A 27310-nucleotide genomic window follows, 5' to 3' on the forward strand; every position below is an offset into this window, starting at 1 on the left:
AACAGGCAGCCACGCTTCCACGCTTACGTCAGTCTACCCCAGGGCAGCTGTGGCTACAAATGTAGCTTACCACTACCAGGTGTGAATGAATGATGGGTTCTCAGTGTCTAGAAAAGCGCCATATACAGTAAATCTAATCCATTATTTTTAATATTATTATTCTCCATTCCTATCTGTGGGGCTTCCTACCAGATGTTGCTAATGTCTTTATTATCTCTCCTAAAATCCAACTGCTGCTGTCCTTTAAGTTCCTAAATTTGTCATATTCTTTCTGTTTCTTTAATATTGCAATATTTTCTCTTAAAATTATTAGGTTTTTTTTATGTATAATTATTACTTTTAATGCAAAATGGTGACATTTGTCATATAAAAATCGGACTTATATCACGATATTGCCAATTTATTTTTTGTTGTTCTTGTAAAATAGTGACATTTTTTGAGTGAAATTATGACTTTTGTCGTCATTTTGCCTAGCAAAATTACAATTATTATTATAATATTGCCAAAATGTTAAATTTTCTTATAAAATTGTGACTTTTGTCGAGTACAATTATGACTCTTTTCATAAAATTGCCAACATTTTAAGCTTTTCTTGTAAAATTGCGACTGTTATTGAGTAAAATTCCAACTTTTATCATAATATTGCACAAATGTTCAGTTTTTCTTGTAAAATTTTGACTTGCGTTGAGTACAATTACGACTTTTATTATAATACTGCCAAAATTCTACGTTTTTCTTGTGAAATTCCAACTCATTTTTCACAACAAGCTTTTTTATTTTTGCATCGTATGTATGTATTGGTAATGTTGTAAATACAAATCTTTATATATCTAGAAAGGGTGGTCCTAAAGAGGTAGGCTTTTTTCAGAGGTCTCAAGAAGGTAACAAATACAAGAGTGTGTGTGTGTGTGTGTGTGTGTGTGTGTGTGTGTGTGTGTGTGTGTGTGTGTGTGTGTGTGTGTGTGTGTGTGTGTGTGTGTGTGTGTGTGTGTGTGTGTGTGAAGCAGCATTACTTCAATATTCAAGTTAATATATTGTGATTATAAAATTAGGAAGCCATGCAGACTCACCACAACAAAACCTATAGAAAATATTCCAAAAAACTAAAGTATATAGTACAGACATATACAGTAGCGCAGTAAATACTAACAATGAATTGGAGGCAGCCACCACAGTTGACACACTTCACACAAAAGTCACAATTTCTCTGCAATTGTTGGTCCGGAGTTAATGACGATGTCAGCAAAATGAGGGTAATATGTTTTCGTTTGTTGGTCTTTCTGTGTATATTTTTATGTTTATTGCGCCGGTGAGAGCGTGTTAGACGCCTGCTGGTTGCTAAACACTGCATTAATGTATGCAGCGGAGTGCATCAGATACGGCCGCAAAATAATATTTTGATGGAATAAAAGCATGTTTTTTGTAAGTTTATAAAAGCTGGAGTATGTCTAAAACTAGACTATTTTGGTTTATTTTGTCGGGAAACGACCACAATGCATGCTTCCGGGCACAGCAGCACACGTCCTTGGTAGCAAACATGGCACCTGTTGTTTAGTTGGCCATACTCTCTGTAATGCTTGCAAGCAAAAAATCTAACTATGCGATGGAATAGATCCCTATATTTATCACAAAAAAAAATTTGCTGAAAACAACACAAGCATAGGGCCTGTTTCTTCGAGAAAGGTTAAATGACGCCATTGAGAACAGACGCTGGCTTGACCACCACACATATTTAATGAGCCGGACGTGACGTCATATGCAACCCAGCAGTACACCACTCTGACACGCACAGACCCTCCCCTTCGGAGCTATTCTCTCGCCCTCTCTGTTGCTTCGGTGAGTTGCTGCTGTTTGCTTCCTCTTCGTCCGCTGAGTTTGTCATCTCGTTGTTTTGGCTTGTTAAATAAAGATAATTAATTCATCACCTCCTTGTTATGTATGTGTGCTATACAGTACTGTACAGCACTTTATATTGTGTCCAAAGTGTACTGACCTTCACTATAAGGGCCTTTGTCGAGGCTGGAACCAATTATTCGCGTTTACATTGTTTTTTATGGAGAACGTTGCTTCACTATATGAACTTTTCGGTTTATGAACTACGCTCCAAGAACCAATTAAGTTTGTAAATCGAGGTTTTACTGTATAACAACAATTTTCTGCAAGTAAAAGAATGCTTTGAAAGTATACAAACTATTTTTTTTCAAGTTAAAACTTTTGGCAGTAATGTTCCACCATGTGAGATCCACACACTTGCACTCAAAGCACCAGTAATTCACACTCTACAACAACAGGTGGTGCTGTATGTCATTTTAAGCAGAGCCGTGCATAGGGAAAATATGGCAAACTTGGTTTGTAGCTGAGATAGGCTCCAGCGCCCCCCGCGACCCCGAAGGGAATAAGCGGTAGAAAATGGATGGATGGATGGATGGTTTTTAAAGTCGGTAGCAAACATGGCGCCCTGAAGTCACGCGAGGGGCTTTTGACCAATCGTTTAGGACAACCTTTTTTTCACTATGTACTATCTCAGAAAACACTTGGCTCTCCAAGTACCACCATAATGACCATAATGACCAACATTAACATCGAGTAGCGTTGTAGGTCTAAATATTCATCCACAACAAGGCAGCTATTTAACATTTTTGGCCATGACCCAATTTGAACAGTAACACTGTGTTTGAATATTTTATTGATTATTTGGCCTACCACTAGCTGCAGCCCGCGTACCACAGTTTGAGAATCAGATCCTTTGGCCATTCTCCCTGATTGGTCAAAAGCCCCTCACGTGACTACAGGGCGCCATGCCATGTTTGCTACCGACTTTTAATACCGAATTGGCCATACTCTCTCTGTACACGGCTTTAATTTTAAGGTTGTCAGAGCTACTGTTTGTTATAGTTGGCGTCGTACGCCAACTATAACAAAGAAGAATAAGCAGGGTAGGGAACAAAATGGCAGACAGAAGAGAGGTGAAACTTACAGGTTGAGCTTGTTTCCCCTATCTTCTGTCCGCCATTTTACTCCCCACCCTGCTTGTTATTCTTTGTTCTTTAGGCAGACGGCACTATGCGCAAATAAAAGAAGCGTTGACGGCCTTAAATTGACTCAGCACCACCACCTGAGTTTGTCGAGCGCAAATTACAGGTGCAATTGTTATAATTGTGTATTGATTTCTTACTTGCAGAAAATTGTTTTTATAAGAAAATAGCGGTTTTACATTTTTGTGTTTGTGGAGTTTTGGCAGTAATTTCACTCCACAGACAACATTCACACGCTAGGGCCAATTTAGTGTTGCCAATCAACCTATCCCCAGGTGCATGTCTTTGGAGATGGGAGGAGGCCGGAGTACCCGGAGGGAACCCACGCAGTCACGGGGAGAACATGCATCGAACCCAGGACTACTCATGACTTAAATGCTTTTCTCAAAAAGAAAATACAATCTAAGGCATGGGTGTCAAACTCTGGCCCGCGGGAATTGTGAATGAATGAAATATGAAATCCGTGCTGCGGTCTGCAGGTGTACCTAATGTTGTGGCCCAGCAGCGACTGCAGCACGGATTTCATATTTCATTCATTCACAACTCCTCCAACACGAACATTATTGTTTTTGCACTTTTGGCTTCTTATTAAAAAACTTTTTTAAATACATTCAATATTGCACGTGGAAACTTTAAGTGTGGGCTTTAGTTGATATAACACTCCCGTCAGGGGGTGCATTCTACGCCGGGGGTGCATTATCCAGATCAACACCTGAAGAGTTAGTGCTGCAAAGGGTTCTGGGTATTTGTTCTGTTGTGTTTATGTTGTGTTACGGTGTGGATGTTCTCCCAAGATGTGTTTGTCATTCTTGTTTGGTGTGGATTCACAGTGTGGCGTATATTTCTAACAATGTTAAAGTTGCTATACGGCCACTCTCAGTGTAAACTGTATCGCTGTTGATCAAGTATGAATTGCATTTACGTGTGTGTGCGTACAGGAGCCGCTCATATCTTGTGGCTGGGCGGGCACGTTGTTAGAAGGGATGAAAAGCGGACGTGACGTCAGCTCGTAGAGGACGTTAAAAGCAGTGCCTGTAAGGCACGCCCCCAAGACTGTGGAATACGAGATATAATGACTGATGAACACCTTCGTTCGATAATGAAGGTTGCCTCAGCTCAAAGCCTGAGCCCCGACATTAATGAACTAGCATCCATGAAAAGATGTCAGGTATCTGGCTTGGGCACATCAGATTAGATCAGTGAGCACTGAGCAGTTTAAAGCCCTGAATGGTTGGTTTATTCATTATTTTATTTTCAAATTTATTAGCCTGTGGAAAAAGTTAATGTTGATATTTACCTCAGAAGGCTGCAAATAGAAAAGAGGTATTAAATTTTTATTTAAATTGTATTTGATATGCCATTGATATTTTTTCATTTTTATTATTCCATCCATCCATTTTCTACCGCTTATTCCCTTTGGGGTCGCGGGGGGCGCTGGAGCCTATCTCAGCTATTGTTATTTGAAACTCGATTTTGCATGTCACTATAAAGTTATATAAGCCTTGCTTGTTCAATATTTAATGCAAAACTTGTTTGGGTCCCTATTAAAAAGGTTAATTTGTTCAACCTTGGCCCACGGCTTTGTTCAGTTTTAAATTTTGGCCCACTCTGTATTTGAGTTTGACACCCCTGATCTAAGGCATACAAAAATAAAAAGGCAATCTCTGTGGACAGGTTTGAAGCTGCAGAAAGATTTGGAGCGTTTTAAAGTTGTTTTAAAAAAAAAATCATATAGGCTATGACTTACTTTTATGAGTTTGTCCATTTTCCAGCAAGGAAGGATAGTGAGTTTTTTTGCAAAAACACATCGTTTCAAAAATAATAATGCATCAAAATCAGTTGTATTATTGGTTATTGACATATTAAAGGCTGCAATTACCTCATCTAAAGTATTCCACTTTGCAACTCATTTTTGGAAATATTGCATAGATTGTTTTCCCGAGTGGTGTGCTGTCAGGGCCAGCAAAGCCTTCTCTGCTGGCCTAACATAACCAGAAATCATCATCATAATTAAAGATAAAATTATTTTTTTATTTACTTTCCCTAAATATCTAGAAGTATTCATATTATGCTCCTTCCAGTGCTGCTGTATTTAGTTTTAGTTTGTATGCAATCAGAATTCAGCTAGCTTATGTTGCCATGCTGTACAAAATCTGCCCGGGGCCTTCAGAATCAACAATGCAGGCGTCTGTGCACTTTAAGTGAACAGGGACATTCAGTTGATAGACAGTTGCAAGAGCCAATCAGATCACGAGTTGTTGTCAGTAAGGTTTTCTAGTTGGCCTCACGTTGAACGTGACATTTACACCTCTTGTGAATGGATACTTACCAGGATCGTTAGCAGATGAATTTGAGAACACATACAGTTGATAGACAGTTGCAATAGCCAATCAGATCACAAGTTGTTGACAGTTGCTGTTCTGTTACAACTAAAAGTTGTAAACTCTTGTCGTTAAAGTGTGTCATGCTTGTCATTTAATTAACATTGTTACATGTGTATTTGTCACCATCATGTGGTCAGGGAAGTTAATATATCTTTGAGAAGTGTGTACTTTGAATCAAACTTTATTGACAGGAAGTTGCATAAGCCAAACAGAGAAATGTACGGTATATGTTTTAATTGCTGATGCGTTTTAATAGATTTTTAAATGCGCCAGACAATAACCTGTTTTGTATACCGTTGTGATTCAATACCCAGTAGGGTGTAAATGTGTTTCTGTATACCGTAGTATTTCTCCAGCAATGGTCATGTGGCGACGTCAATGATGGTATTTTGAGAGGTAATCATTGAAGTCGGATCACTGAAGGCCTTGGTGGGAAACAGCAATTAAATGTAAAAACAAAAACATTACATATATAAAAACTTAATATATATGGATAGTTCTGAAGCTGCTAAAACATTTAAACCGTTGGAAGCTAAAATTAAAATTAAAATTAAAATAAATAAGACTTTAGGTTGATTGGCAACACTAAATTGGCCCTAGTGTGTGAATGTGAGTGTGAATGTTGTCTGTCTATCTGTGTTGGCCCTGTGATGAGGTGGCGACTTGTCCAGGTTGTACCCCGCCTTCCACCCGATTGTAGCTGAGATAGGCTCCAGCGCCCTCCGCGACCCCGAAGGGAATAAGCGGTAGAAAATGGATGGATAAATAAGACTTACTTATGACACTTTGAGTACGTCCATTTTTTGGCTGAGAAAAGATGGGGTGAGTTTTTGGAAAAACCTGCCGTTCCAAAAATAAATAAGGCATTAAAATCCGTGTTATTATTAATTATTGACTTGATAAAGGCTGTAATTACGGTACTTCGAGTTTTCTACTTTGAACCTTGTTTTTGGAAATATTGCATATTTTGTGTTGTACCAATGAGTTCAAACCCCCAGCCGAGTCATACCAAAGACTATAAAAATGGGACCGATTACCTCCCTGCTTGGCACTCAGCATCAAGGGTTGGAATTGGGGGTTAAATCACCAAAATGATTCCCGAGCACGGCCACCAGTGCAGCTCAATGCTCCCCTCACCTCCCAGGGGTTTGGAACAAGGTCAATTGCAGAGGGTAATTTCACCACACCTAGTGTGTGTGTGACTATCAGTGATACTTTAACTTGAACCTTAATAGAAAATGTTTTTTTGGTTTGTTTTTTTTACAAAAGGCATAAAACATTACAAATATATAAAAAAAATGAAATCTATGGATAGGTCTGCAGCTGCTGAAGAATTCAAAGCGTTGAAAGTTAAAAAAAAAAAAAAAAAAAGATATCTGACATAAAACACTTTTTGAGCATGCCCGTTTGTCATGTAGACTTAAGGGTTGAGAATAAATGTCCTTTGAAACCGCGCCATTTTGAAAAACAACCTGAAAAACATACAGATAGTACGTTGGCAAATTCATACTTGTATTAAATGTTTATTGTACAAAGGTAACATCGTCCAATAATCTAAGAGCAGTTTTGGTAGTGTTATTAACTCTCCTCGTTAGCTTTTTCATCTTCTTTCCAGAAAGTGACGAATCATTCGAGGCTCCTCTCAATAAACAAGCTGAGCGAGGTGTGGTCAGGTTGGAAAAGACGTGAAAAGTGCATGACAACTCTCACTGCAACTTCTCACAAGCTAATCAAAACCCAACCATTTGTTCTTGCGGTCAAATGAACATGTATCAGGTCCTGATGGAAAAAAATGATGTGCTATCCTGGTAGACCAACCAGGCCTCCGGTGGGAGTGTACAATTTAAGGCAAATACAGCGGTAAACATACAGTGGAAGATGTGTGGAGACACATGGAGAACTACAACCTCTCTTTGGGCTTAATATATAGATATAAAATCAGGTTGTGTGATCAGATATGTTAAAATATACATATATATATATATATATATATATATATATATATATATATATATATATATATATATATATATATATATAATAAGACAATGTTCTTCTACCAAACAACTGCTATGGGTTGTCACACAGAAACGCCATGTGTCTTTATGGCTTCTATGTGTGGTGAACACATTGAATAGAGTTATCGCAACAGAAACCTTAACAGAAACACCTATCAGGGTAGACAGGGGAGTCGGACTTGTTGGACAGGTCTGGGATGAAACAGAGATCACAGCGTTACGTCATAATGTGCAAAAAACAATCAAGGACGGCCTGACTGCTGTGTTTGACAGACAAAACTATTGCATTGCAAAGTATGTCACACCAGGGAAAAGCAAGTGTTTAAACAGTGAAACTTCATAAAGTAAAATATATAACCAGACTGTTTGCAATCATAACCTCAGTAATATGTATATTCATTATATTCTATATAAGGTAAAAGTAAATATAAGATTTGTATATAAATAGCCAATTCTGAGCCTAAAGCAAGTTTTACTTCCCACAGAACCACCAGCCCAAATATTGGTCTTCAAAGACGAGGAACAAAAAAAAACCTCTTAAGTCTTCTTCTTCAGCTCTTCAAAGCGTCGTGACAAGTCATCAAAGTCGAGGTCATCTGAAGTGGTGGTGTTTCCGCCGAAGGAGGCTGTGGGAAGCGTGTCAGGGACAGAGGGAAGTTCTGGGAGGGTGGTGTTGTCATATATCTGTGATGAAGGACCTGCGGAAAAATATGCAGTGACTGAGCAAGTTTGTCCTATTTGCTTAATCTAATCAAAAGGGATTCGACCCACACAGCTCTTGGGAGGTTAGGGGAAAAGCCAAAAATTACATTTAATTCATAAAATACAACAGAAATTTGTGATCTGTTAAAAATGATCTGTGTATTGCAAGTCAAAAACCCAGATCAATTTTCTTTCGCTTAGTCGGGTTGTGAGGGCAGCGGTCTCAGTAGAGAAGCTCAGACTTCTTCCAGTTTCACCTGAGGAACAGCGAGGCATAATCCCTCCAGGGTGTCCTGGGTCTATCCTGGGGCAACCTTATGGCTGGGCATGCCTGGAAGAACTCACCAGGGAGGCGTCCAGGACTATTTTTAACAACATGCCCAGGACCTGTCAAGTGTCTCTTCTCGATGCTAAGGAGTAGCAGCTCTACACCGAGCTACTCACTCTATTTCTTAGGGTGAGTCCAGTCACCTGGCGCAGGAAACTCATTTTGGCTGCTTGTATTTATTGTAACTCTTTGGGTTACTGCCTAAAGCTTGTGGCCATAGGTGAAAGTGAGAATGTAGTAAATCGAGAGCGTTGTTTTTTCATCCACGAAGGTTCAGTACAGCGATCGCTACGCCTGTCCATCCCTCTTGCCTTTCTTCAGTCATGAACAAGATCCCATGATACTTGAACTCTTTCAAGTGAGGCATGCCCTAATAAACGCTGCCGGCAACAGCTTGATGAGGCCAATAGGACCACATCGTCTGCAAACAACAGATATGACATCCTAAGGCCCCCAATTTGGAAACCCTCATTGCCTAGGCTGTGCTTACAGATGATTTCCTTGAAAATTGTGAACAGAACCGATAAAGGGAAGCCTTTACAGTGCAGACTTATTGTTGGAATAATAAACCAGGATCATGCTACAATTGTACTATAACTGAATGGCTTGTAGGAAGATACTAAAAATCCTGTACCCGCAGAGCACATACAACATAGCATATGAGGGACAAGGTCAAACGTGTTTCCAATCCTACCAAGCACATGTCGATTGGTTGGGCAAACTCCCACACACCCTCCAGTAGCCTTGCAAGGGTGTAGAGCTGGTCCAGTATTTCTCGAGCAGGACAGAAACCGCATCAAACCTCCTGTATCTGAAGTTTGACTAACAATCGTACCTTCTTCCGAGCACTCTGGAATAAACTGTCCAAAGGAGGCTCAGGAGTGTGATTAGAACACACCATATCGTTATCCTTCTTTAAAAAGGCGGCACCACCACCACCACCCCGGTCTGCCAATTCAGAAGTACCGTTGCCGACTTTTAAGCAATATTAAAGAGACGCGTCAACCAGAGCTTTAAGAATTCAGTGCCTCAACAGATTCATTGATATATGGATCTATATGTATGTTTTATGATGGTTTCTGTTATTTCCTGTCAGTTCCAAATTGTGAACAAATCCCATAATGAACTGTATTCAAACTGTATAAAGTTTTACAGCCTTTAGATAATCGGTAGGACTCACCTACAGCCTGGAAAGGAAGAGGATGTGAGTTTTTTAGGTCATCAATCTGAAACAGAAGAAGAGTGTTTGTGACAGTGCCCTCGTCATCCATTAGGGCTGCACGATTAATCGACATCAAACCCACACCGAGGTTTTAATTAGTTCGGTTTCTAAACCGCGAGAGGTGGGGGGCTTTTTTCTCCGCCGTCACCGGCATTTGATTGACAGACACGTTACCCAATCAGAATTATTGAGCCTTGCGTCCTTTGCAAAATGGCCAATCAAAAGTGTTTAAGGAAACCGCAAGTTTGTGTGTGCTGCAGTGGAGGCAGTCAGGACGCCATTAACAAACACCAGGTGCACCTTGGAAAAAGTTTTGATAGTGACTCGGCCTAAGCCAATCAAAGTTCAATCAATTGAACGATAAATGAAAATTAAGTTTAAAATACTTTGGTGGCATGGATAAATTGCTATGTCTACGTGTGTTTGTTTTCATCTTGCACTTCAAACAGGGAGAAAGAGTCCATCGCTCTCAGCACTTGAGTGCGTTTATTTAACAGTACAATTAACTGAACGCAGTGAGCACTTTGTACAGTCATTCACAACCTTTGTCTTGGTGGACGGAGAGGAGGACTTCTAGCTCACGCGCACGCACAAATACACACACGCACTCACGCACGCACACGCGCCTCCCAACTCGCTACTTGCTAGTAAGAAGTTCCGCAAAGTAATACAAATTAAGATGAAAACACATAATTACAAAGCCAAATGTCTTTTTGTGGTAATATTTCAGCTTCAAATTGGTTGGGCAATATGAGCGCATCAACACGGACGAACAAGCAAGATAGCCCTTATTGGCAACAACAAAAAAAGACAACCCAACATAATTTTTCCAACTTGGAAAAAAGTGCACTTTAAGATTTTCAACATTTACTTAAAAGGGGAGCTGCACTTATATTTTTATTTTACCTATTATTCACAAACATTATGAGAGACAAGAAGACAAACGTTTTTGGTTTTTTTGCATTCTAATTTGTAAAAAATTGGCTTGTTCTTGCTGGCTAAAATGCAGCTAATGGGAGCAATCATTTCTACCCCTAAATCACTTAAAAAATGCATTCAAAAACCGTCAACAATACTTAATTTTTGTTCCGGAACCTGTGTAACCAACACTGAACACTGAGGAACTCTTTATCTAGCATAGTAACACATTGCCATGCTTCGGCATTAGCCATAAAAGTTAGCTGCGGAAAGAGATAAGCTAGCTTTTACGTCAGCACGAAACGCGTTTGAGTTCGTAATGCACAACACAATGCGATAGGACATCAATCTTACTGACTGAAAATGTGAACAATCATATTAGAGTATCTGTAAAGTAATAGCCCACATTTCAGGTTTTGTCTATACACAGCTAGCCAGACAGCATATGTAGTTGTAATAACACGCATGACGTGCTGCGTGTATCATGATCGGTATTAAAGTGACTCACTCGATGGACAGTTGTCGGTTTGGTCCAGGTGGCCGGGGACGTTTTTTCCGGTTTATTTGGGTAAGCACTCCATGTCAAAATAGCTTGGCTTCAAGTTCTAGATTTACAGCTTCAAGTCACGCCGACCTCACTCTCCCGGCTTCCGTCTCCTCCAACCTCTCACCCTTCCTTTGTGCTCGGGTCTAAAAGTAGTAGTTCATCCTCCATATATTACTGGAGCCAAATTATGCCGACATAAATGTAGTGCGTACCCAAAATCAACTGGAAAAAAGTGTCCCCGGCCAACTTGACCCAACGGACAACTGTCCATAGAGTAATAATATTGCAGCAATAATATGCAGCACGTCATGCTTTTTATTACAACTACATATGCTGTCTGGCTACCTGTGTACAAAGAAAACATGAAATGCGGGCTTTACAGATACTGTAATATGATTGTTCACGTTTTTCAGTCAGTAAGATGGGTGTCTTATCACATTGTTTAGTTGTTATTGTATATTGTTCTAATGTGTGGCACCTCGAGACAAGAATATGTTATTTGACAGTCTAAAAGTAACATTTATTCCTTCACTTGTTATTTTTGCAGTCTTACGCATTCATATGTATAAAATGCAAAAATCCCAAATTAAATCGCAATCGCATTTTTAGAGACAAAAATCGTAATTCGAATTTTTCTAAAAATCGTGCAGCCCTATTATTTAGTGTTGTATTGCAGTGTAGGTTATGTCGTGTTAGTGATTCAAGAATATAAATAAAAAGCAAATGCTCCGGGGATACCATCACCTTTGATGAGCATGCGATTGCTTTTAGTTTTAACTACAGCACTCAGCTTTGTGCGACAAAAACCCAAGTCTGTCAGTTTGACCACTGTGTTGTTAATGGTTATACAAGCAATTCATGCTGCTTATTTCTCATGCACCAACAAAATAGAAACTAAGCTTACTCTGCGATAGATATAGAAATGCAGAAGAAGAAGCAAAAGCTTTGTGAACTGTTCTTCCCTGAGTGATGCCCTGCCCTGCCCTGTCCATCTGTCCGTCTTTGGTAACAGGAAGGGTTCATGAATGGGAAGTTTGGTCACTTACAGACTCGTATGTGGGAGGAGAAGTGGGCAGCTGAGGGGGCTGCCCTCCTCCCACAGGGTGCGGGAAGCTGTTGTAGGATCCGACGGGCGGAATAAATGGTTCCTGCAGGTAAACAACAAACAGGCCAAACAAATTGAATGCATTGTTTTGAATACTTGAACGCAACACTGCGTAAATGCTTGTTCTCAGACTGTATGACACACTCGAGCAATTTAGACTGGTTGTTGACATAAGCGAGACCTATATACACATACATCATCGTCAATTAAATTTTGGAAAAAATTATCTACAAAATATATATCAATGTAACTAAGGAGGAAACTATTTTGCACGTTTAGCATACATAACAAATAACTTAAATATGTTTATTTCTGATGTACCGTCCTTTTCGGACTATACGTCGCACCGGCCGAAAATGCACAATAAAGAAGGAAAAAAACATATATATACGCCGCACTGGAGTATAAGTCGCATTTTTGGGGGAAATTTATTTGATAAAATCCAACACCAAGAATAGACATTTGAAAGGCAATTTAAATTAAATAAAGAATAGTGAACAACAGGCTGAATAAGTGTACGTTATATGACGCACAAATAACCAACTGAGAACATGCCTGGTAACGCAACACATCATGGCAAGAGTCATTCAAATAACTACCGTATAACATATAGAACATGCTATACGTTTACCAAACAATCTGTCACTCCCGATCGCTAAATCCGACGAAATCTTCCTCCCCGGTTTCGCCTCTGGTATGTCCTTTCTTTCTGCTGCTCGATCGCCGTTCTCTGCTGCATATTTCACTACGTCCAGCTTGTAATCTGCAGTATATGATTTCCTTTTAGGTGCCATTTTAGTTCAGCCCTTCTCAGTTTTTATAAGTTACCGCCAATGTTGATGTGATCCATTTTAATAGCTATGGCAGTAGCATTTGGCATATAGCAGTTAGCATCTCATGACCCACAATGCACTTCTGCCATGACCATTCCCCGCCGAATTCTTATTGGTTGACGTGTGAGTGACGATTGCTGACTTGTGTGTGACGATTGCTACCATTTGCTTCGTCTCTTACGCGAATGAGATAAATAATATTATTTGATATTTTACGGTAATGTGTTAATAATTTCACACATAAGTCGCTCCGGAGTATATGTCGCACCCACGGCCAAACTATGAAAAAAACTGCGATTTATAATCCGAAAAATACGGTAATTGCTTTTTTTTCCAGAACAAAATGAATGAAGCGAAATGTAGCACGGCAGTGCAATGTTAAGAAAAATACAACGTAATGAAATCAGCATTCATTGATTGTTAAGGTACCCCATGGAGAATATTAAAAACCTTAAACTAACAAAGTCAAACTCATCCATAAGTACACAACTACAAAAAAATACTACCATACAAAAAGATGCTAAATGTATCTTGAGGTGTTAACGCATATTGATGATTATTTATTAAAACATCATATATGGTATAACATTTTTGAAAGTGCAATGTAATTGTTGTTCAAAAGAAATGTCTTACTGCTCCTTTGGGAGGTGGGTAGTTGAAAGCTACAGGCATGGGCATAGGCATAGGCATGGGCATGGGCATGGGCATGTGCATTGGCATGACTGGAGCAGTGAACCCGCCGCCACCGCCACCTCCACCTCCACTTCCTCCTCCAGGCTTCTTGTAGTTGTTCACATCAATCAGGTCAGCTTCTTCTCCGTGACTCACCTCGGGCTGTCAAGGAAAAAGTGACACAACTGTAAGTATACAAAACAAATGACATAATCCTGACTGGCAACATTTTTTAATGCCTACCCTGACGATCGCATCAGCATCATACGGAACATTATAGTTCTTGGCTATCTCAATCAGGTAGCGCTCCACCAAGATCTTAGGAGGGGACTCCACACTCAGCTTGTGCATCAGCTGCAAACATCAGATTAGAAGCACTTGAATATTTTCTTGGCTACATGATCATGCATTCTTAAAGGGAAACTGCACTTTTTAATTTTTATTTTGCCAATCGTTCACAGTCATTATGAAAGACATGACGACGGATGTATTTTTTTATGCATTCTAACTTGTAAATAAAAGTCTGCTAACAGCAGGGCCAATGGAAGGTTCTCTATTCCGCCGATACAACCCAATAAAAAAAACATCCAAAAAGTGCCTACAATACTCGATTTACATTTTGTGACTTGAATATTAACCAAGTATTTTTGATATTGTTATTATAAGCGCTAATTTATAGCGGCGCTGTGATCACGAGCTTGCGTGCCAAAGTTGACATGATCGACTGATGAGTTGCTTTCTTGCTCGTCAAACTTTATTCTAGATTCTAAATCATGCCTCTCACCTGGAAAGTAGAAGGACGAGGACGTATTCGAACATGTTGATAAAATTTGACAGCCAATTTGGACCCGGAAATGGCGAGAACAACATGATAAAATGCTTACTTCCACCATCTCTTTCTTCGCGAGGATTATAAATCAGTTTTAATCTAAATGGGAATATATGAACACCCCCTCAGTCGGCATCTTAATGACAGCATACCTTGTAAATAAGTGATGTTTCATTATGTTTGTTGGCTTTCATGAAGTCTGCAGTGAGTAATAATCAGTGAGGTTGTTAAAAATTTGAACGTTTTTTAAATCAATGCGCCGCATATGCTTAAAATGAGCAAAATACTTAATATATAAATGTTATTATAAATGTGGCTGTTACTACATTGCATATATACTTACATTGTGTATATGAAACTTAAATGGAGGTGTTTGGATGTTTTTTAAGAGCTTTACAGGCAGAATAGAGCGGCTCCCATAGGCTCCATTGTAAACAGACTTTTGATCGCATTTATTTAATATTTTGAATGCATAACAAAAAAATACATCTGACGTCATGATGATTTCATGATGATTGTGAACGATAGGCAAAATTCCCCAAAAAGTGCAGTCCCCCTTCAGGGCAGTAACAGGAAACGTATGCTCACTCGTTCATTGACAGTTCCAATCTGGTTTGACCTGCACAGCTTGCCGTATTCCTTGCTATACTTTGCACATAACTGGTCTGATACCTGTAAGAGTAATTCAAAGATCAAACCTTCCAAACTAGACAAACAGAAATCAAACCAGATTTGGTGCCGAAAGTACTTACGATCTTTAACTCCAACACCTGAGCCTCAAGGCGGTGGGATGCCCAGATAAGAGTGGACACCGCCTCCTGCAAGCCTGGATCTAGCTCCCTGATAAAAGACACTGAATTATTTAACAACTGGACAAATGCACATACGAAAGTTCACCAAGGCTTACTTCATAGACTTAATGAGACCGAAGCGTGTCAGCAGCAAGTCACAGTAAAGCTCCAAGATCTCCATGGCTTCCACCATATAGTCCTCCCTGATGATGTGCTCCACACGGATCCGTGCCCGCTCATCCTTTCCTGATGACAGGTAATCTGCAATCTCCTTGCGAGCCTTTTGAGCAAGCTCAGCTACATTGTAAAATAATTGGAGCAAAAACAGGGAAACATGACATAAGACTTCAGACTGGGTTGAATTAAAAAAAATTACTGGTTGCTCTCACTTTTCTTCTTCTCAAGGAGTTTAAGTCTCTGGACGACTAGCCGGAGGTTGACTTTTAACTTCTCTGATTTGAAGCCTCCAAGCATGATAGCTCTAATCTGTGGACAAAAAGCCGTAAAATGAGCAACCTCTCCTCCTCTGGAAGTTTTGAAAAGCAGGGCTAAACAAAGTCTGGCTCAGAGACTATTTGCGGCCCAAAGCTATTTTTTAATTTAAGATAGTTTACAACATAGCATATAGTACCTCAGTTTTTAATAATCTCCTTTTTCGTATAAGTTTTTATACATCGTATCAGGTATTGTATGACCGAACATTGTACATAACAAACTTGTCCATTTTCCTGCGTGTCATTCCATCTGAGACGAGTGCCCAAACAGATAACAGCTACAAAACAACCCATGATGCCAAAGTGCTTTGCAAACTTTGATTTTAAAAAAACGAAGAAAAAAAAACTATTGAATTAAAAAAAAAAAGAACAAAGGTGGTGTATTTGTGTCTCTCTCCTTCCTTCTCAATCAACAATTGCTTCAGTAAAAGTATGTTAAGTCATAATGTATATGGATTTCACATATGTATTTTATGGTCTATAACAGATCAATTGGATTACATAATTTTTAAAGTTAGTTAAAGTCCCAACGATAGTCACACACACTAGTTGTGGTGAAATGATCCTCTGCATTTGACCCATCCCCATGTTCACCCCCTGGGAAGTGAGGGGAGCAGTGAGCAGCAGCGGTGGCCGCGCTCGGGAATCATTTGTTGATTTAACTCCCAATTTCAACCCTTGAAGCTGAGTGCCAAGCAGGGAGGCAATGGGTCCCATTTTTAAAGACTTTGGTATGACTCGGCCGGGGTTTGAACTCACGGCCTTCTAGTCTCAGGGCGGACACTCTAACCACAAGGCCACTGAGCAGGTTTATTGAAAAAAATTGCTTCGGTTTTTGTACCATTCAGTTTTGCGCAATCTAAGTACCGCTGTTTTATAATATCATTTATACATTCACGTGTGAGTCTGTCAAATATCTTTTAAATTGATCGATTTGCAGACTGATTTTTTTGGACACGCCTATTGCCTGGTCGCTTGTGATGTGACTGACAAATTGAGCCCAACCAGCCATGTTCACTCAAATTTTCCATCACTTCCCACGCCAATTTCATGAATTGAATCAATTAGAAATACACCGTAACTGTGAAACCACTTTTTTCTGTTTCTTTGTTTTGCAAGCTTTTTCAATGCTACCAACCTTTTTAAAACATTTTAAACAATAAGGTCACATGGAAAATCTTGAGCGCCGTCGACTTAGTATTAGGAAGTTGACCAGAAATTAAAGCTGGGCTGATAAAACGATATCAATATATATTGCGATTGACACGTAATCAATATCAACAAAAATGTGTTCAATAAAGCGTTCGATATTCATATTTTTTTTATGGTCTGAAGAAACCGGAAAGAATGAAGCAAAATTGGTTGCATGAACAAAGGCACTCGCGATCTGGTAACCTAGCAAAACAGGAAGTGATCAGTGAACGTCACGGTAAACAGCCAATCATTTAACAGTATCAACTATCAACTTTAGTTGCGCCATCTTGCTGTTGATTTTTTACATGGAGTGAGAAGAGAAACTAAAAGTGAGTGCTGCAGAGGGCAAAGAAATTGTCGATATAACAGGAAAAGTCACCTAAAAAGTAGGGCAATTTTTGGGATTTTCTTCAAACGGACCGTAGTCCTTCACCGCGCTCATCTTTTCTTTTCAACCCTCGCGTGTTCCTTAATCGGATGTATGGAAACAACAAGTAGGAACTAAAGTGCAGGACTGTATGAATAAAATAAACAACAAAATATAACAAATGTGCTACTTTGAAATAATAATTTGGTCCATCCATCACGCCATCCATTTTCTACCGCTTGTCCCTTACGGGGTCGCGGGAGGTGCTGGAACCTATCTCAGCTGCAAACTGGCGGAAGGCGGTGTACACACTGGACAAGTCGCCACCTCATCGCAGGGCCAACACAGATAGACAGACAACATTCACACTCACATTCACACACTAGGGTCCAATAATGTAATAATAATAATTATTATTATTATTGCATAACATAAAATCATTCCCCATTCTTAGTAAGAATAACAGACCTAATTAGATATTACACAGACCAGGTAACTACCACCTGCAAAAAAATAATCTCGGTTTGCATACTTCTCACTATTTTGTTACACTTTATTAAGCATTTCTTATGTATTCCTTATTTTTTAACCTTAATTTAAATAGGTTATTGTTAAGTGAATATTGTGATTTATAATCAGAGGAAGGATACATTTAATTGATGAATATCGACATTTAATATATTTTTCTCCTTGTCTATATTTTCCTTAGGCTATAAAAATATCAGTAATTATCAATTTAAAATATAAAAAACTTTATCAATAATAATATAATCCACAACTTTAATATTTCTCACAGGACAATTATACCTTTAGCACTGGACTCGTCTTTGCAAGACCTCTCTGATAATACTTGTGCCATGTAAATCAATTCATAAAAATAAAAAATACACACATACCTACACTATTGGACCCCCAGAGTCTATACAACCTCTCCACCTAGTAAGTAAATCACTAATAGACTTAGACTTAAACCTCCTTTTATTGTCATTCAAATTTGAACTTTACAGTACAGATAAGAACAAAATTTTGTTTCATTAGCTCGTTATAGTGCAGGATAAAAGAGCAATAAGTGCAGATATAAATAAATATATTACTGTACAGATAAATATATTGTACTTTTGCATATGCATCCACGTTTATGGATGTATGTTATATTGTCTTTATAGTCCAACGAGTTAATCCGTTTTTGGGGGGAATTGAGGGGATTATTATGATGCATTTAAGAGTCTGATGGCCTGAGAAAAGAAGCTGTTACAGAACCTGGGGGTTCTGCTACGGAGGCTGCGGAACCTCTTTTCAGAGTCCAGCAGTGAAAACAGTCCTTGAACATGACCAACATATCACAGTAGAACACAAACAACTTCAAGTACCAAAGTAAAAAAATACTGACTGAATGGAAAAAGCAGACGTAGCTCGTGGACAGTGACACGCTGTCAGGGGAGGCAATTGAGGCAGTGCCTCACCTTGCCACCAGGGAGGTAAAAGTCTTAACCATGACCATGAGATGTTCAAAAACGAAGTAATACAATAAAATAAGTTTTAATATTTATCTTTTGGTCTATGCTTTCTGTGATTTTGTGGTTCCTGTATATTGTGATAATTTTCATGGTCAAAATTGCGGCCATTCCGTGTTTCCTGGTGAAAATAACGCGGCAGACAAGAAGTGAGGCAGACACAGGTGGTGCCTCCACGGCTACACACAAAATGTATTGAGCGGGTGCCTGCTTGTTGCCACAGGGAACAGGCAGGCCATTAGGCAGGAAGTACCTCTGCATCAAGGTAGGGGGCGATATATTGTCAACTTGCACTTCAATGCCTCAGCAGTACTCTGTCTCGCCACACTGGGAGAAGTGGGGACGCTCAAGCTAGCAGACACATGTCTTTCCAGCGGAAGCCAGCCTTTTTTTTTTTTTACTGTATTTATAACAAACATGGCATTTTTATTAGAGTAAGCCAGCGTTTGTGGGTGTTTTTTGTCAGATGCAAAAATATTGTTTTATTGCTTGGAATGAAATTTAATTAAATGAATGTGTCTGCCAATATGGAGGATTATATACTGTATCCAAGATTAAATACTTCTCTAAACTGGACTTTAAGACCAAATGAATGTGATCATACAACGTAGGTTTTCATGGAGGATAGCTAATGCTGCTTCGGATTAGGGATGTCCCGAACCGATATTTGGATTGGATCGGCCGCCGATATTTGCCAAAAAATGCGTATCGGCAAGGCATGGGAAAATGCCGATCCAGATCTAGTTTAAAAAAAAACTCCGGTCCGTGTTTTCCAACGCACCGATTTAAATAGTACATTCCACTTTTCTGATGCTCCGTAATTTCCGTTCCGCATTTTCCAGCACACCTTCAACACATCCACAGGTCTGTGGAATCTCAGGCAGTTGCTTTTAGCTGCTGGCATTACACGACAGGCTCTTCTCACTCTTTCCTGTGTGTCCCTCTCACAGACAGCTAGCGCACCTTCTTACACACGTCACATACTGTCACGTCATACATCACATACTGTCACGACATACGTCACATACGTATACGTCCTCCCCGAGCAGAGAGGTAGGAGCATGGCTAACGTTAGCTGTGATGCTAGCGCAGCCGCTAAGGTGCGCGCCTGCTCAAACGTCCTCTGCGCACGGCAAATCTATGCCACGCACAAAATCAAATAAAAAAATAAGCGCCTAACAATTTTCGACACACGGACACGACAGAGAAAACCGTTTTCGTCATCATTGTTCAAATATTATAACGTCTGTCGAGACGCTTATCTCCGTTCGGTGCCACACGCCCACACCATCAAAATGCTGAGGCAAAAATTTCCAGATCAACACCGTCTGAAAAAATTAGTGATCTATTTAGTTGTGATTTCCTTCTCTGCATGAAAGTTTAAAAGTAGCATATATTATTAATGCAGTATGAAGAAGAATGTTTTAATGTAGACATGCAAGCCTTGAAAGAAAACTTTGAAAATCAAGACTACATTTCCTGCAAATGGGTGCAATTCTACCCTATATTTTAACTTTAGATTTATTCTCATATCAAACTCTTTTGGCTGTCTTTTTGACACTTACATCCGGCGCCCCCCTCCACACCCTGGATTATAAATAATGTAAATAATTCAATGTGATTATCTTGTGGGATGACTGTATTATGATGATAGTATATATCTGATAGTATATATCTGTATCATGAATAAACCGACTTAAACAAGTTGAAAAACTTATTGGGGTGTTACCATTTAGTGGTCAATTGTACGGAATATGTACTTCACTGTGCAACCTACTAATAAAAGTCTCAATCAATCAATCAATCAATCAAAACACATAGAATCATCATACTGCTGTGATTATATGCATCAAGTGTTCATTCAAGGCTAAGGAAAAATATTGCGATATATATCGTGTATCGCAATATGGCCTTAAAATATCGCAATATTAAAAAAAGGCCATATCGCCCAGCCCTAGTTTCAATGATGCCATTTCTGTTTGTCATGTATAATTGTGTCTATTTTGTGTTTATCCTTGAATAAACAGGTCAGTTTCTTGTTACCAACCATTGTGTATTATTCAAACTCCCCTAATTCAGCTGGCTAGTTGTTATCAGGAGTACTAAAACCCTTTTCAACATGATTCTGACAACTAAGTAGGCTAAATAACTTTAAGCTTTAATACATGCTCGGATAGGCCAGTATCGGTCAGTATCGGTATCGGTCAGTATCTGTATCGGATCGGAAGTGCAAAAACAATATCGGTATCGGATCGGAAGTGCAAAAACCTATATCAGGACATCCCTACTTCAGATACAAATACAGAAAGGTAAGATACACGCACAATACTTGATTTACTTTGTTAAAAGCAAATGGGACCAAAAAGTATTTAATAACTGTATCAAATACTTTTATTTGATAAAGCCAAAATCTGTCAACCAATGAAATACTTTCTATATAGTTCAACACTGGAAGCTCCAATGTGGACTATATTTTCACGGTGTGCACGTTTGCCCGATCTTAAGTTAAAGTTAAAGTACCAATGATTGTCACACACACACACTAGGTGTGACAAAATTATTCTCTGCATTTGACCCATCACCCTTGATCACCCCCTGGGAGGTGAGGGGAGCAGTGGGCAGCAGCCGTGGCCGTTGTTTGTGATTTAACCCCCAATTCCAACCCTTGATGCTGAGTGCCAAGCATTGAGGTACTGGGTCCCATTTTTATAGTCTTTGGTATGACTCGGCCGGGGTTTGAACTCACGAACTACCTATCTCAGGGCGGACACTCTAACCACAAGGCCCGATCTTCTTTTCTTTGGACTTTTATTAAAGAACCGCACTTTTTGTTCAACCTTGCCTCACGTCTCTGCATCTGGAGTTCTACTAGTGACTATGTTGTGACACAACAGCGCGTTTTGTTCAGGTTCTCACAAAGAAACCATCTGAGGGCAGCTGAAAGTGCGTTGGGCCTTTTTGATTGATTGATTGATTGAGACTTGTATTAGTAGATTGCACAGTACAGTACACATTCCGTACAATTGACCACTAAATGGTAACACCCGAATAAGTTTTTCAACTTGTTTAAGTCGGGGCCGGCACGTATGTGCTCATGTTCGACAAGTATATATACATATATACACCAAAAAGTATTTAATAACATTATCAAATACTTTTTGGACCCATTTATCATATCATAATATCATTATGATAACGTTTTTATGTAAGCGAATAACTCCCTTCTTTTTCCTGTTACTCTTATGTGCAACCTAAAAATCAACAATGATTAGAGCTGCACATATGAATTTAAATTTAAAAAAAAATAAGAAAAAAAACATCCAAAAGTATCGATGCCTCACCTGCTGTTTAGTTCACCGCACGTCACCGCAGTAGTGGGCATGACTGACCTAGCTTAGCAGAGCTCAAATATCGGCCTCACAAGGCGCCCTAACGAGGGGACTTGGGCAAATAATAGGCCATTAATCACATTTGTGTACGTGTTGTCTAGTTTTATAGCACTGTATTTACACATTAACACTCTTCCATGACCAACACCAAGCCGCTAGAAAGTACTCACCAATCTGTATCCAATACTTTTCAAATGATTCGATAACATTCTTAGGTCAAAAAAAAGGTAGTAACAGTACAGTTGGACGCAAAGTAGAAGAAATGACTTACTTGTCAGTAATAGTCGAAAACACGGCAGCTGAATTGTGTTTGCGCCTGTTGTCTTTCGTCGTCTGGTTTACTTCCGTGATCCTCTGTCGTGACGTCATCGGGAGTTTTTTGTTTGGGCGGGTTTGTCACGAGATCTGGTGACGTAGGACCACAGGAAACGTACAACACGCATCTCGTGTAAAATCATCCTGGACAATATTCATGACAAATTTGTGCTTTGTTTTAAAGATGTGATATTTGGATTTACACTGTATGAAAAAAAAATTGAAAAGGAATTTTACCTTTGCAACCTCATTATACTATTGGCTAAGTTTTATATTCATAAATATACGTTTCTGAATACCCGACCAGTTTTTTGTGCCTTTAAAAAAGATTTAGAACTCTACATTAAAACACTCTCTACCTCTAACAACCAAAAAGCTGTGAAAACGATGATGCTCTGTTCCAAATTTAAGTTATTTACTGAGATTGAGTGGGCCTATGGCTTTGCACTTTGTTTATTATATATATATATATATATATATATATATATATATATATATATATATATATATATATATATATATATATATATATATATACATACATACATACATACATACATACATACATACATACATACATACATACATACACACACACACACACACACACACACACACACACACACACACACACACACACACACACACACACATATATATATATATATATATATATATATATATATATATATATATATATATATATATATATATATATATATATATATATATAATAAACAAAGTGCTAACCATCACAGTCTTTACAGGGTAATAACCATGAATTATTTTGAAATAAATCTCTTTGACTTTGTTAGGAAGAGACCATGTTTTGACCCAGCAGATGTCATTCACAACATTATTGCAGAGCGCAATTACATGGGAGACAGACACACAATCATTTTTGGAATAAGCTGCGGATTTTTCTGTTATTTTTCTGATTAAAACAAAGTTTCCCTACAGGAGTGTCAAGTGGATCATTCACAATTTTTACAGCAGAAAGAGGAGATGAGTAAGCCCTGTACAACATAACAACACCTGATGGAATGGCATCAAATACAATGGCAAATTGTTTGGGAGTCACAGGGACCTTTAAATGTTTGAGAAATTATTGGTAGTTAAAAAGTTTACCTTCCTTTTTGAAAAAGTGACTCACCAAAATAATACCATTCTTGAAAAAAGATGTTCCAGATGAAGTATTTCGTAGGTGAGAAATTGTGCTTGTAGAGAAGAGACCATGCCAGAAGAGCTTATTTGTGGAAGTTTGAAAGAGCAACAAGAATCCTATCAATGTTGTAGTTGCACAATAACAAAAATTTTAGGCCTCCAAGATTAGAAAATACATGATGAGAAATGAAGTTCCACATTGAGGTAGGATCTTTCAAATAGTGTCTTATCCAATTAATCTTAAAGGTGTTGTTTAGCGTAGTGAAATCGAGACATTTTAGACCACCCTGATTGTAATTGTTCATTATAACAGATTTCTTATTATAATGAATTGTGGTTTTCCAAATAAAGTCAACAAGTCAATAGTCTTACATATTTTTTGGTTTACATCTAAAGAAATAGACGCATACGTAAACCTGGAGATACCTTCAGCTTAGGAGAATAAGGTTCTGCCTTTTAAGGATAAATCTCTCTGTAGCCGTTGGTTAAATCTTTTCTTGTTTTTTTCTACAATTGGGGTAAAGTTCAAGACCAATCTAGAACTCTGATTTTTAGTAATAAGTATTCCTAGGTAATTAATACTCTCCTTAATTGGAATGTTACATATAGACAGCATTTCACATCTCTTCACAGCCATTAGTTCACACACATAAAGACCAGAAGCCAAAGAGAATACATAAATCACATTCAAGGCAAGAGGAATTTGAGAAGAGTCCTTTACAAAATGTGTGTTGTGTCGTCAGCCAGTTGGCTGATAGTTATTTCTCTGTCTAATATAGCGATCCCCTTTAAATGACTATTTTTTTTGATGAACCGATAACAATTGGATGGCTAACAAAAATAGATATGGAGAAATAGGACAACCTTGCCGTATCCCACGTTTTAATTCGAACCTTGGAGATGTACCACATTTGAACTTTATCGAGCTATTACCATTGCAGTACAAAGTCTTGATTGTTTTATATATATATATATATATATATATATATATATATATATATATATATATATATATATATATATATATATATATATTGCATTCTATTTTAGGGGCAGCACGGTGGAAGAGGGGTTAGTGCATCTGCCTCACAATACGAAGGTCCTGAGTAGTCTATCTTTCTGTGTGGAGTTTGCATGTCCTCCCCGTGACTGCATGGGTTCCCTCCGGGTACTACGGCTTCCTCCCACTTCCAAAGACATGCACCTGGGGATAAGTTGATTGGCAACACTAAATTGGCCTTAGAGTGTGAATGTTGTCTGTCTATCTGTGTTGGCCCTGCGATGAGTTGGCGACTTGTCCAGGGTGTACCCCGTCTTCCGCCTGATTGTAGCTGAGATCCAGCGCCCCCCGCGATCCCAAAGGGAATAAGTGGTAGAAAATGGATGGATGGATGGATTCTATTTTAGTTACTTTGAATTTACAACCCAGCTGTGGCTATTTCTTTAGATGTAAACCAAAAAATATGTAAGACTATTGACTTGTTGACTTTATTTGGAAAACCAAAATTCATTATATTAAGAAATCTGTTATAATGAACAATTACAATCAGGGTGGTCTAAAATTTCTCGATTTCACTACGCTAAACAACACCTTTAAGATTAATTGGATAAGACACTATTTGAAAGATCCTTCCTCAATGTGGAACTTCATTTCTCATCATGTATTTTCTAATCTTGGAGGCCTAAAATTTTTGTTATTGTGCAACTACAACATTGATAGGATTCCTGTTGCTCTTTCAAACTTCCACAAACAAGCTCTTCTGGCATGGTCTCTTCTCTACAAGCACAATTTCTCACCTACGAAATACTTCATCTGGAACAATAACAAAGGAAATCTCTTTTCAAGAATGGTATTATTTTGGTGAGTCACCTTTTCAAAAAGGAAGGTAAACTTTTTAATTACCAATAATTTCTCAAACATTCAAAGGTCCCTGTGACTCCCAAACAATTTGCCATTGTATTTGATGCCATTCCATCAGGTGTTGTTATGTTGTACAGGGCTTACTCATCTCCTCTTTCGGCTGTAAAAATTGTGAATGATCCACTTGACACTCCTGTAGGGAAACTTTGTTTTAATCAGAAAAATAACAGAAAAATCCGCAGCTTATTCCAAAATGATTGTTTGTCTGTCTCTTATGTAATTGCGCTCTGCAATAATGTTGTGAATGACATCTGCTGGGTCAAAACAGGGTCTCTTCCTAACAAAGTCAAAGAGATTTATTTCAAAATAATTCATGGTTATTACCCTGTAAAGACTGTGATGGTTGGATACAAGAAGGACATTGATTGATTAACATGTATACAGAGACTGTTTACCACCTCTTGTGAAAGCACTCCATCACTTTAGCAGGGCATCTGTCGCTTCATCCTGGATTATATTCATGACAAATGCGTGCTTTATTTTAAAGATGTGCTATTTGGACAGTATGAGAAAAAAATTGAAAAATACATTTTACCTTTGCAACTTCATTATACAATTGGCTAAGTTTCATATTCATAAATGTAAGTTTCTCAATACCAGACCGGTTTTTGTGCCTTTAAAAAATAATTGAAAATTTACTTTAAAACGCTTTCTACCTCTAAAGACCAAAAAGCTGTGAAAACTATGATGCTGTGCTCCAAATTTTGATTATTTACGGAACTTGTGTGAGCCTATGGCTTTACACATATATATATTTTGTATTCTTCTTTAGTTGCTTTATTGAGTTTACAGCCCCCGGACGCGGTTTCGTACTGTTCTTGTACTGTTTCTGTACTTGTCTTGATTATTATTATTTATTTGATTGTATGTAAATGTTCCATCCATCCATCCATCCATCCATCTTCTTCCGCTTATCCGAGGTCGGGTCGCGGGGGCAGCAGCTTAAGCAGGGAAGCCCAGACTTCCCTCTCCCCAGCCACTTCGTCCAGCTCCTCCCGGGGGATCCCGAGGTGTTCCCAGGCCAGCCGGGCGAGATAGTCTTCCCAGCGTGTCCTGGGTCTTCCCCGTGGCCTCCTACCGGTCGGACGTGCCCGAAACACCTTCCTAGGGAGGCGTTCGGGTGGCATCCTGACCAGATGCCCGAACCACCTCATCTGGCTCCTCTCGATGTGGAGGAGCAGCGGCTTTACTTTGAGCTCCCCCCGAATGACAGAGCTTCTCACCCTATCTCTAAGGGAGAGCCCCGCCACTCGGCGGAGGAAACTCATTTCGGCCGCTTGTACCCGTACCCAAAGCTCATGACCATAGGTGAGGATGGGAACGTAGATCGACCGGTAAATCGAGAGCTTTGCCTTCCGGCTCAGCTCCTTCTTCACCACAACGGATCAAGACAGCGTCCGCATTACTGAAGACGCCGCACCGATCCGCCTGTCGATCTCACGATCCACTCTTCCCCCACTCGTGAACAAGACTCCGAGGTACTTGAACTCCTCCACTTGGGGCAAGATCTCCTCCCCAACCCGGAGATGGCACTCCACCCTTTTCCGGGAGAGAACCATGGACTCGGA

General features: G+C 39.1%; 1 protein-coding gene across 1 annotated transcript; it reads right to left on the minus strand.

The window, feature by feature from the left end:
• Positions 1 to 6922: 6922 nt before the first annotated feature.
• LOC133616027 (IST1 homolog) lies at positions 6923 to 22755 on the minus strand. The gene is made up of 10 exons (XM_061975012.1): positions 22614 to 22755; positions 15774 to 15870; positions 15501 to 15681; positions 15346 to 15433; positions 15182 to 15265; positions 14008 to 14118; positions 13726 to 13926; positions 12201 to 12302; positions 9648 to 9693; positions 6923 to 8135 (listed from the first exon to the last, which is right to left on the minus strand). The coding sequence occupies exons 2-10, from the start codon at positions 15856 to 15858 to the stop codon at positions 7975 to 7977; spliced, it is 1059 nt and encodes a 352-aa protein (XP_061830996.1). The 5' UTR covers positions 15859 to 15870; positions 22614 to 22755; the 3' UTR covers positions 6923 to 7974.
• Positions 22756 to 27310: the final 4555 nt, after the last annotated feature.

Source organism: Nerophis lumbriciformis, linkage group LG15, assembly GCF_033978685.3.
Source record: "Nerophis lumbriciformis linkage group LG15, RoL_Nlum_v2.1, whole genome shotgun sequence".
Lineage (NCBI taxonomy): Eukaryota > Metazoa > Chordata > Actinopteri > Syngnathiformes > Syngnathidae > Nerophis > Nerophis lumbriciformis.

Excerpts from the sequence above, each read along its gene's own strand:
- LOC133616027 (XM_061975012.1), bottom strand. The coding sequence starts at position 15,858 with ATGCTTGGAGGCTTCAAATCAGAGAAGTTAAAAGTCAACCTCCGGCTA. Across the intron at positions 15,434-15,500 it reads GGTCTCATTAAGTCTATGAA|GGAGCTAGATCCAGGCTTGC; the intron begins GTAAGCCTTGGT and ends GTCTTTTATCAG. Across the intron at positions 14,119-15,181 it reads TTGGAACTGTCAATGAACGA|CTGATGCACAAGCTGAGTGT; the intron begins GTGAGCATACGT and ends TGATGTTTGCAG.